A 12,849-nucleotide genomic window follows, 5' to 3' on the forward strand; every position below is an offset into this window, starting at 1 on the left:
TCCAAACATCCAGAATTTAACAAAATCCGGATCGTTCCGCACCTCCCATTTTCCAATCGAATTTCGATGATCCGAGCCGCTCAATATGATTTAAACGTGATTTTAAGGGAACTCGTGTGAAATCAATAAAAAAAATGATCGGAATGGGATTCATTTGAACAGTTTTTTATTGAATAGTAATAAAAAGCTGTTCAGATAAAGCCCTTTCCGGTCAATTTTTTTGTTGATTTCTCGCGGTACCCTTAAAATCACGTTTTGAACACATTGAGCGGCTCAAATCATCAAAATTTGATCAGGACGCTATTTAACGGAGTTTTTAACGAAATCCGTTAGTCATTCGGACCGAAAGGGGCTTTTTGATTAAATGAACATAACGTTGGGAGTAGAATTGAAGTTTTTAAAAGGTTGGGAGTCTAGTTGAATTTTGGTGTAAAGGTTGGGGGTATTTTGAAATTTTTCCTAAAAAATAGTTGTGTTCGGTTCACATTTTAGTTTTGTTTTAATTTGGTTTTTCAAATTATTACCTTACTTCTTCAATTATTACTTTCTCATTTTTCTCTATAACTCATCAATCATTACTCTATTTCTCTAATTATTAATTTCTTCTCTCTCTATCTCTTACCAATCATTAGTAATCGGCTTATTTACTTTTTTGGTCCCCAAAGTATTTTCGTCGTGTCACTTTGGTCCCCAATATTTCAATTGTAAACATTGCATCCCCAACGTATCAATTTTGTGTTTAAATGGTCCCTGGAGGTCGCGGCGTTCATTTCCTCCGTCAAAATGAAGGGCAAACTTGGTATTTCACCACCCCATAGCTTTATTTTCTTTTTTGGTCCCCAAAGTATTTCCGTCGTGCCATTTTGGTCCCCAATGTACCAATTATAAACTTCGTGTTTCCCCAGCTACTGCAACACCCCTTCCATCTTATGTTGCATGGAGACAGGTGCACATATCGGGTGCAAGTGCATATCTAAGGGTCGGATACCTAAAATTCAAAAATTGGGAATACGTGGATATGGAACTAGATTTAGACACATGTGCAGAGATACGTTAAATAACTTTTTTTTGAAATATTTTTTTATATTTGTAAATTTCCATAACAAGATAGATAATTTATGTATGAAAAATCCAAAATACATTTTATTCCTTTGTTTTGTCATCAAAGTATAATAAAAGCCCATCAAAAGGCTAATGAAGGCCCATTTATTTTACAGGATTGATACGCCCACCATATTTTTGTCCACCGCATGTCATGTGGGACCCACTTTCGAGCCCCACAAAAATACAGAAAAATAAGTACTTATTTTTCAAAAAGATAAATTTCAAACTCAAAAATAATGTGTTTATGTAAATAATTTTTTTAGCAATATAGATTTTGTTTGATAGATCTCATTGAGATCTTTTGAACGATGCAAAAAAAATAAAAACAAAAAATTATTTTTTATTTACATTATTTTTAAATTTAAAAATGTAAAACAAGTTGCTTATTTTTTAAGAAGGTTTGTAGAGCGATGACCAAAACCCAACTTTACAACCCCAAATAAATAAAACAAACCCTAAAGCCACAAATAAAATAAACCCTAATTGAAAAGGAGGAAAAAAAAACAGCGCAGTAGAAGAACGTCGTTCTACAACGGATGCGGCGACGATTTTTTTTTTGCCGGGTCCCGTACGTATCCCACACTTGTGTTGTGTCGTGTCGACAGGATTACTTTGTTAAAACTCGCAGATCTGTGTATCCTAGTCTCCACCACCCCTTACCTCCACATCAGTCCTTCCACCACTTCTGACTGGCAATTGGTATAATATTGGGGACCAAAATGGCACGGAGGAAATACTTTGAGGACCAAAGTGGCACGGCGAAAATACTTTGGGGACCAAAAAAAAAAAATAAAGCTATGGGGTGGTGAAATACCAAATTTGCCCTTCATTTTGACGGAGGGAATGAACGGCGTGACCTCTAGGGACCATTTAAACACAAAATTGATACGTTGGGGATGCAATGTTTACAATTGGAATATTAGGAACCAAAGTGGCACGACGAAAATACTTTGGTGACCAAAAAAGTAAATAAGCCATTAGTAATCTCTTCAATCATTCTCCTTTATTTTTTTTTCACTCAATGCTAAAACTAAACTACCAACCAAACAAAGTCGTTAGCTTCGTCTTCGCTGCTTATGAAACGTGCTCCTCTCCCAATTTGCCGTCTCTCTCCTCTCTCTCTCTCTCTCTCTCTCTCTCTCGTGCAGATTCATCCAGCAAAGATTTGTCAGATTCTGACCGTTTTTAGCCGCAAAACCAAAACTATTCCCGGCAACCATTGTACTTCATCGATCAGAATCGCAGCCATGAATTCGGAGTAGTAAGTTCCATTACTCCTCTAAATTTTATTTTAATTTAGGTTCCATAATTTGGGAATGAATTTACTGAATCTGTTGTACATACGTTTTTTTTTGTAATTTTTATTTTCGGTTTTAATTTTGGGTGTCTATTCCTCCTATGCATGGTCAATTGGATGCTTAATTTGGACGATGATTGTTGAGCTCGTATAGTAACCCTAGATTCAGAAAGTCTAAACCTAAATTCGTTTATTGGGGCGTGGCTTAAGTTTTAGCGTTGAACTCTTGGTCAATTAGATTTTTTAATAGTTAAGAAGTTTGTGCCGGCCTCTACTTGGACTTTCCCTTTCTACCTACAACCCCTCCTGCAGCTCAGTTTATCAACTTTGGCTGAGCTTCGTCAACTTTGATGACGGAGGCATGGGCTCTAAGAATTCCCAGTGCCAATAACTTTAGAAAATTAGCCCTTTAACCTTTGGTAGAGGAAATGCCGTTTTGGGCGGCGTCACGGCAATGGTCTTTCTCGGGGTGTGGCAGGGAGAAAAACAAAGGGGTGCATCGGTTGGCTTCATATTTTTTAGTATGCCGGCTGCTCATCTCTCAAGCCCTTCAAGAGATGATCCGTAGGGATAGACTTCCTTAGGTTCCTTCCTTTCCTTTGGTTCGGTTTTTGTAGGGGGTCTTTTTTCGGTTTTGTTTTCTTGATTGTATTGTACTTCTCAAAAAAAAAAAAAGGTGTTGTGCTATGGATATACTATGCCTTGAATGCGGCAGATGATACATATGCAGGAGTAGATTATGCAAAATCCTGAACGAGTAATCACAAACTCATTTGGTTAAACCTCCTTTGAATCTAACTGAGCAATAAACAATGAAGATCTATGGTTATTGCTAACCAGCATGTTAGAACTATGGCTCATATGTTAAATATGAAGAGATACTAAGGAGTTCTAGAAAAAAGGCCAGATGTCAGAGCGTAGCAGAGGGATGGCATCTAGCCCATTGCCGATGATCCAGTGAAAGTAGACTGGGCTGAAGGCCCAGGTGTTCCGTAATTGGGGGGTGCAGGGGGCAATGCCCCCGCGGTACGGTACGGTTCGTACAGGGGTATTTTTGGGATACAGACCAAATACCAGATTAGAGTTAGAATAGAGTCGGTATAAATACTCTATTTTGTAAACCCTAATTCATACTGTGATAATAAAGAACAGCAGCCGCTCTCGCTCCCGTGGACGTACTCGGTTTTGGAAAACCACGTATATCTCTGTGTTGATTCTTTACTGTTTTATACTCGTAAATCGTGTGCGTGTGTGACAATCCTAACACAGCAGAGTAGCTGGAGAAAACTTTGATGCCTAAGTAGTTATTGATAGCTCAATAAGGCAAGTACGGAAGTTATCCTGAGTAAAGAAGATGGCGTACCATTTAGGGTTGAGATCATGCCCTTTATAGTAGTTTATACCTTTATGGTAGTGCATTAGCCTTGCGTGCCAAGGTTGCTGTGTCAATCATGTGAGCTAACTGTTGCATATGCGAAGTCCTGCAAAACCTAAATTTCTCATCTGGTTCCCTTCCAGTTGCGTAATCTTTGACTTTTAGTTAGTTGGCCTGCATGACATACTCTCCATGTGACTATTGTCTCATCATTTGGCCAATTATCGTATCATGGCCCGCCATGTGTTCTTGTTCGTTTATAACGAAGGGATGCTTGCCCAAACAAGAAGGCATTCAGACTTGACCCATCTGAATTCTGAACAATTGGGCCTCATCTCAAATTCTTGGTCAATCCTAGTGTTAGGTGCATTGGTGTCATAATTTTCTCTCCACTTTATTGGTGTTGCTGGTGATAATCCACAAAAAAGAATCATTCGTAGTGATGCCTCAAAGGTTTTACTAATGGTTTCTGACAAGTATGTTGACAAATGTGGCTCTTGTTGGAATGTGTCCCACATCGCCTAGACATGCCCCTGGTTATAAGGCCTCAGTTTCCCTCTTCTTAACACCTGGGTTTTAAGGAGTAGTGTGGGCTGGGTTTTTCAACTTGGTCCCAGAGATTGGTTGGGCCTTTGTTTAGTGGACCGTTTTCCAGTTGTCATGTGTTGTGGTCTGGGAGGGTGTGTTGGAATGTGTCTCACATCGCCTGGACATGTCCCATTTGTGCTAGTTATAAGGCCTCAGTTTCCCTCTTCTTAACACCTGGGTTTTAAGGAGTAGTATGGGTTGGGGTTTTCAACTCTCAATTGGAGTACGGTGACCAGAGTAAAAAGGTAATGACTCATTAAACGTGACATCAACACAAACAAAATGACGACGAAGAGACGGTGAATAACACGTATTCCCTTTCTGAGTGCGCGAGTATCCCATGAAAATACACCGAATTGATCGTGGATCAAGTTTGTCCCGGTCACGATCAAAAGCATGAACATAACAAGTTCACCCGAACACTCGTAGGGGTAATGAGTGGAGAGACCGATCAGGAAATAAAATTGTATGGGGTATTTGACCGCCTAGGACTCTAGATGGCATACGATTGATCAAATAACATGCCGTAAGAACAGCATAACTCCAGTAAGACTTAGGAACTTGCATTTGGAATAACAGAGCACGCATAACCTCCGATAAATGTCTAATCTTGCTTTCGGCAACTCCATTTTGTTGTGGAGTTCGAGCACAAGAAGATTGGTGAATTATACCATGATCATCAAAAAACTTAGAAAGAGAATTATGAAAATATTCACCTACAATGTCAGAACGAAATATATGAATGCAATTATCAAACTGAGTTTTGATCTTCGTATAAAATGACTTAAAAATAGAAGACAACTCTTACCTCTCTTTCATGAGATGTTTGCTCTCCATGACAATGACACTTAGGAATTGGTTCCTTTTGCGCTAGGAAAGTCTACTGTTGGTGGGTCTTTACAGTCAAATATCATCCTGATGGGTCTGTTGAGCGTCGTCTGGTTAAAGCCCAGCCAACACTACTCCTTGAAACCCAGGTGTTAAGAAGAGGGAAACTGGGGCTTTATAACCAGCACAGATGGAACATGTCCAGGCGATGTGGGACACATTCCAACACACCCTCCTGGACCACAACACATGACAACGGGACAACGGTCCACCAAACAAAGGCCCAACCAAGCTCTGATACCAAGTTGAAAAGTCCAGCCTACACTACTCCTTAAAACCCAAGTGTTAAGAAGAGGAAAACTTGGGCCTTATAACCAGCACAGATGGGGCATGTCCAGGCGATGTGGGACACATTCCAACAGCTCTAACTTAGGCTTTGACTAGTGGTTTCTTATTATTAACAAAGATGTTCGGTTGTAACTTCAGCTCAAAATTAGTGTTGGTTTTCAATGTTTTGGGTTGATAAACATCAGAGCAGGCCATTGAAACTTGTTAACAAGCTGGTTGTTTGTGCTCAAGATTTTGGCTCGAAAGCAAGGCCCCACATCAAGATGTCGCCCTTATACCTATCCCAAAAGCAATTTTTTTGTTGAATGAATCGAATGAAGAGCCCTACTTGATTCCAACATTACCAAACCCTTTAGGTACAGTCCTGATTTCCAATTTCAAGATAAAAGTAAGTTCTTGAATGTGGGGCCAAAAATTATTTATTCTATATTACTGCGTAATAACGTGTGAGTAATGTCCTAACAAAACTCAATTTTGTTTTGTACCTTACTTTCAGCGTTTGGAACATGCATGTATTTTGGTTCCTTGTTTTCTTTCTTTCTTTTGGGTGGGTGGAAGATCTATCAGTAATTAGTTCAAAGGACAAACAAATAGAAAGTTAAGTTCAATTAATACTTTCGCAAATTGATATGGCACCATATGGTAGATAAGCTTGAACATACATGTGGTAATTTAGCATCCGAAAATGCGAGAAGGGTAATTTTAAGAGCGAATTTGCAGCAACTACTTCAAATTTATTATGGATTGATATTTGTTAGATTCCTTTTCTCATTATAGACTGAAGTTCTCCAAAATATGGATTAACAAGGCTATATTTTATCCTGTTGAATCCTTACAATGAACTATTTTCTTATTTTTATGTGAAAATTCAATGGTCTAGAAATTGTTAGGTGCTAGTCGAGGAGAAGTGAGGCGCCTAGCGCGTAAGCCGACTAGTCGGGGACTAATTGGGGCCTAGACATTAGTCAGATTTTCTATTGAAGTAAGTAGTAACAAATAACTATTCAAATAGGAAGTTTGATTTACAAAGTTCAAAACAAAATGAAATTAAGTACTTAACAAACGAATCTACATGATATATGTTTTATTTATAAAAATAACACTTAACCCCCCATATTTTCCACTATCACACATTTAACTCTAAAGTTTTTAAGATTTATGAAATAGACCTGCAGACTGTTGCCAACTAGCTGACTAATCCCCATTCCCTGCCTAGCCGATTTTCCCCCACTAAATCCTGATTAATGCACGAAACGCCTTAGTAATGCCTAGACCCTAAAATGTACACGTTGAGTGAGTGCCTAGCCGCTAACTAGGTGGCCGTCTGGGCCGACTTTTAGAACAATGGAAATTTTTATAGAGGCCCTACCTTTGAATTTGCTTAGGACCTTAGAAACTAAAGCTAACCCTGGACACCACTCACATTGGGCCTGGGGAGAAAGTTTACCGGAACATGAATACCATGATTAGTAAGCAGACCACAATTTCATATGAAATAGTGTAATCAAAATTCACCTCTTGAGAGTTTCTTATAGTGGACTGCCAGACTTTTATTTACCATATTCCATTGTGCACAAGTGTGTGGCCTTAGTTATGAGTTCTTAGGGTTGAAAATATATTGCAAAGCTGCAGTAGTAAGGAGGGCAATTTTAATCTGAGTTGGCATGTGTGGTTTATGCTTTTTTACAGCTGCCCCCTTCTAATTGTGTTGTAATTGTAATAACTTGAATATAGCATCCTTTGTTGTTTGTTTGGAGACTGATTGGCAAAAGAATTTGGAGCCTATTTTAATTGAACTATGTATTTACATAAGGATTATGACACAAAGTGGTGAAAGTTTTAGGTTAGAATTGATGGTACCAGAGTGATGAAGTGGTTTCCGAAGGTCAGTTTATACCTATCACAGGGTTTCAATTGTTATGTAATTCCATCCATGGTAGTGGAACATTCTTGAACTCTTATATATCGCTGTGTTCTGTCATCTGGACCTGCGATTAAGTGTAATGGCTAGTTAAGCTGGTCTGTTTAGCACTGTGCATGACAATCTATTGATTCTTAATTATTTTGGGAAGGTGTCACCTTAGAAGCTGTTAATTAACAGAAAGAGTTTTTGATACCCTGCAAGTGAAAGGCCTTAGGTTCCAATGCAAGGTAATTGTATAGCTAGTATTAAGGAGGTTCTTGAAGTTATCCTTTGTTACAACACCACACACAACAATAACAATACCCATGTAATATCCAATCAATTGGGGTATAGGCGGGGGAGGACTAGAGATAGACCTAACATTTGGCAATATATGTATTAAGTTGCTGCCTTAGAAAGTTTCACCACTAAAATAGCGGCCCTCCTATGCCTTCAAAAATCAAGGAACTCAAGGGATGTTATGCCGGCGAACCATTCCTCCAAAATTGAGGTTATCTTTTGTTGGATGAATAAAAGAAAGAAAGTAGAGCAAGACGTTTGGGATATGATGGATGGGATTGAGTATGCGCATGTTTTGTATTCTGGGACCCATTTAATGCCTAAAATTGAATTTTCTCGTTGCTTTGTTTTGCAGTGACTATCTCTTCAAGCTTTTACTCATTGGAGATTCCGGTGTTGGCAAATCGTGTCTTCTTCTGAGATTTTCTGTAAGTTCTGAGAATATTGTTCGGCTCAAACTAAATGGCTTTTGACTGTTGAATTGCTAAGTTATTGGATTTAGCTAAAATCTTTGGAGCTACTTTCCTATTGAGTATGGTTTACCATGGATGACTGGTCTTTCCGTAGCTGCAAAAAAAGTTTGTTTACTTGGAGAATGAAACTGATTCATCCTTTTACAGAACATCTAAGGCTTCTGCTTTAGTATACTTTAAGGTGTCCAGTCATGGTTAAATTTTTATTAAATTTGGGATAGTTTGAGTCCATGGACATTTTCAGGGCCCGTGGGAGTAGTGGAGATGCAATGTCAAACACACTTATTTATGGAAATGGTTGCAGCCAATACTGGATCTGCGGGTAGGTGGGTGATGGCTATAGCCCACCCAATATTCAAGAATTGTCAACCCCCTCCCCAATACAAACACTAAAACATAAATTGTAGTTATTAAGGGCCTTCAAGATGTCTGGTAACTAACACTGTAATTTGAATAGCTTATCAATGGTGTTCCACATCTTCCTACACTTCTTTAACTTGTTTCCATTCAAATGGACTTTATGCATCTTTTTTCACTCCTGAATTTAGTCTTCAACACCTGAAATTAAAGGTATTTCATTTGGACCCATATAGAGTTCTATTTGGGTCCAAATTCCGGTTAGATCTGTACCTTTAACAGCTTCATGATGCTCATGCAGTTGTGCCTATAATTCTGTATGTAACTCCTTTGTTTGGAATTAATTTCCTATCTCGACTGTGATATATATCATTCATGGCTTATGTTATGCAACAGACCTTGACTAGCATATAGTTGGTACTTAAATCGGATGCTCAACATGACTGGGATTGCCATGTGTTTCCTTTTTTGCTCCCAGTTCTGATAACAAACCAAAATAATGAGCTAATGATTTTGCTTTCAGATTCAATAGCCTTAGGTTACCGCTGGCTGCACCAGCAGAATTGTGGCTTTATACTGTAACTTTCTTATTCTTTTTCAGTATTGACGCTTTGAACCTACTTCTGGGTTTCATATAGTAGAAGTAATCTAAGGATGACATCCAACTAGGGCAACATACCTGGTAAAAGTTAGGTATACAATTCCACCTGTTAGTAAGGTAGGACTGAGATGAACTCATGTGGTGGTGATTATCTATGTTCATGATGCATCAGTTATGTCTAATGTCTACATTGCTGTATCCGTTTGTTTATCTCTTTTAATGACTTTGCAACATTCAGGCAGGTTAGTGTTCGCTTTGGTTGATTTTCTACGTTTCAATACCTTTTGATCCTGATGATTTCCTTGGTACACTTTGTGTGTAGGATGATTCGTACTTGGAGAGTTACATAAGCACCATTGGAGTTGATTTTGTGAGTAGATTTAGTGATTTACAGTTTGCTTAGTAGATAGCTCAATGTTACATGGTTAATTAGGTTTTTTTTTTTTGTGATCTGTTGTCTTTTGACCATGTAGAAAATACGCACTGTGGAGCAAGATGGGAAGACTATCAAACTTCAAATTGTAGGTTTTGTATTCTCTCTAAATGTTTCTATGACTATTTAATTTGTTATTACCGTGGTATGGTTCTAGATGGGATTCTCCCATTTAAACATACCCAATATTATACAGAATTTGAACATATTTTTCATTTAATACTATTAGTGGCCTCCTGATCATACCTAAGCCTGTTCTATTATCTTCTAGGATTAAATTAGAACCTTTTACTTTCTGGGGCTGTGGCTTCTTATTGTCTGAAGAAGTGCTCTTCTTTGTTTTTCAATTATGTGCAACAGTGGGACACTGCAGGGCAAGAACGTTTTAGGACTATTACTAGCAGCTACTACCGTGGAGCGCATGGCATTATAGTGAGTCTTATCCTAAAATTTACCGTTTTCTGTTACCTACTCAGTATATATGTACCAGCCTTTTGGATCTAACACTGAATTCTCCTTGGGGTGGCTCGTCCTCTAGGTGGTTTATGATGTCACAGACCAAGAGAGCTTCAATAATGTCAAACAATGGCTGAATGAGATTGACCGCTATGCAAGCGACGGTGTCAACAAACTTCTTGTGGGGAACAAGTGTGATCTCACCGCAAATAAAGTTGTCTCTTATGAAACGGCCAAGGTAAGACTAACCCTGTTGTACTTAGTGAAGGATTTTAGTGGTAGTTGGGACTTTGAAGAGTATATCTCAAACTTACATTATTAGAATGTCTTATGGGTTTAATTCATTTCTCTTAGGCATTTGCTGATGAAATTGGTATTCCATTCATGGAGACTAGTGCAAAAGATTCTACTAATGTGGAGCAGGCTTTTATGGCTATGGCGGCTGCAATAAAAGAGAGGTAGGTGCCACTGTCAGCAATTTATTATTTTTAAATTTTGTAAATGCAAGAAGAGTAATCATGGTACAGGTTTTTTTTGCACATGATTGGTCTTGACAAGTAGCATGTATAGTTGTATGAAGAACGGCTTCTCATAAGTACTGGATTTTTGTTATGAGTTATGTTTTGAACCATGGTTGTGGTGCTGGTAGAAGTGGGGACTAACTGCGTCCACGAAAAAGTTCAAGAAAGGGCCTTTTGGGGAGCTTAAGAAAGGGCAGGTTCCATTGTTGCCTCTTCACTAAGGTTGTAGAATTCAATTGTTCTCAAGTTCGTGTTGAAATTTACTTGAGAGATGGCATGGTTAGGTCAGCTCAGAGTCTGCAATTAGATAAAGCTTTGTTGAGATTAGAGCCATCTGACCCAACATGTCTATATTTAGGTTTGGGAAACCTAAACTGGATCCTCTACTCAAAATAAAACCCTAACCCTTTCACAGTGTTTTAAATGGTGGCCGCCTAGGCGCTCGGCGCCATGATTTCAACCTCGGCGGCTCATTCGGCGGATAGGGAGATTTGGCGGAGCTTGGTGGCTAGGCAGCTAGGCGGCTAAGGGAGATTTGGCGGAGCTAGGCGGCCGTCTTGGTGGGCTTGGCAGGGGTTGGAGGAGCTTGATTGCCTGAAAAATATCTAAAAAAAATATTTTGGAAAAAAATGCTGAATCGCTAAGCAGCCTAGGCGCTTGGCGTCAGGTTGCCGCCCGACTAGCGCGGAGCACCATTTAGAACACTGCCCTTTCATATGCAGGAAAACCTAATGAATAGATTTGAAGATAGGCTGCTTGTATTAATTGGGTTCACGAACTCCAAAACAACTCCTCGATATTTGTTCACTTTGTACTCTTCGCTTTGCATTTCTTGAGTGGTATGTAAAGTAGTAGAGTATCTGCCCCATTTGCCCCTAATTTCTACTTAATTTCAGGATGGCGAGCCAACCAGCCATGAACAATGTCAAACCTCCGGGAGTGAATATACGTGGACAGCCAGTTGCACAGAACAGTGGCTGCTGCTCTTCTTAAGTGGAAGTAAGTGGTAGTTCTTTCTCTACTGCCTCAGGTGACGTCAGCTCCTGTGTAGCATGTAAATGTACCGTCTTCACCATCTTTGGTTGGAAGCCTACGCCAACTCCAACTCCAACTATCTTTATTTAGATTTGCTTTTCTTACTGCTTTCAAAACCTGTAATCATCATATTCTTCTACGTATAGAATGGAAGCATGTTTAAAAGAAGCTTCTTCATTAATGTTAGGATTGTTCGTTCTACTTTATATTCTCTACAAATTCTGCTTCTGGCATTAAATTTACGGGAAGTTGCAATCGTTTAGTTAATTTCAATTGCGCTTCCTCACTCTATAAAATTGCTGAGGAAGGCCACGCTGCCATTGCTAGAACACGCATTGGGCTTCAAGAGGTGGACTAGATCATTATCGCTTTGAAATTGCTGCAATTTGCCCCAGTTGTTTCCATTTGTTTGGGAGTAAATGAATATTATCCCCATAATATAGTACTACTAGACTAATCTTTCTTCAAAGTTTTTTGGTTGGTTCTGGTTGTCAACTTGTCCTTGTTCTAAGAAATTCTCTGTTTCTACAAGTTCTTGGTTGCATTGTAGTTGAGTAAGTGCACAAGGTGGCGATAGATGGCCTTGAAAGCAACTTTTGATCTTGTAGTAATAAAATAACGCACAGCTATATCAGGTAAAAATTTGCTCAGATCTGGACTATAACCATCGCTATCAACTCATTTGCATTGACAATATATACCCTCGCCATTAATTGGCCAGTCATACATGGCCAAAAGAGATGAACATTTAAAGTTCTGAATTTAGACCAAGCACAAGACTTTGATTTGTTTTGTTTCCCAGTCCGTTGCTGGTGATTATTGTAACCGATTTGCCTTTCTGAAATTTTAATACATTTTTTATGACGAATATAATGATTTTGAATAATCTGTTGAAATGAACTGTCAAACCCAGTACACATCCCAGAAAGACTAGTACACCTTTTTCACAGAGTTGAGTAAATAACAGATTTCATGTGATTGCCCCACTTAGAACATTGTAGAGAAAACATCCCCTCATGAAATAAATTTAAGTTAATGGAACATCGGTCCATAATACATCCCGATGTCAGAGCAGCTTAAAATTTGGTATGATTGACGTACTCATTAAGTCTTATAAAATGAACAATTTAGTTGGTCAAATAAAATCGTGGTGTATGTCATCTAATTTTTGTAATTGTCCCTCCAAAAATTTAGTCTTTACTTTTAACGTGCCATACCAGATGACATAAT

The 12,849-nt window shown here is 38.7% G+C and overlaps 1 protein-coding gene across 1 annotated transcript; it reads left to right on the forward strand.

Moving 5' to 3' along the window:
- The first annotated feature begins 2,124 nt into the window (after positions 1–2,124).
- On the forward strand, positions 2,125–11,886 carry LOC131308514 (ras-related protein RABD2a-like). The gene is made up of 8 exons (XM_058335456.1): positions 2,125–2,365; positions 8,099–8,171; positions 9,497–9,544; positions 9,648–9,695; positions 9,968–10,039; positions 10,146–10,301; positions 10,418–10,521; positions 11,481–11,886. Exons 1-8 carry the CDS (start codon positions 2,181–2,183, stop codon positions 11,575–11,577), a joined length of 783 nt encoding a protein of 260 aa, XP_058191439.1. The 5' UTR covers positions 2,125–2,180; the 3' UTR covers positions 11,578–11,886.
- The last annotated feature ends 963 nt before the right edge of the window (positions 11,887–12,849 follow it).

The sequence above is a fragment of the Rhododendron vialii genome, chromosome 1a, assembly GCF_030253575.1.
Source record: "Rhododendron vialii isolate Sample 1 chromosome 1a, ASM3025357v1".
Lineage (NCBI taxonomy): Eukaryota > Viridiplantae > Streptophyta > Magnoliopsida > Ericales > Ericaceae > Rhododendron > Rhododendron vialii.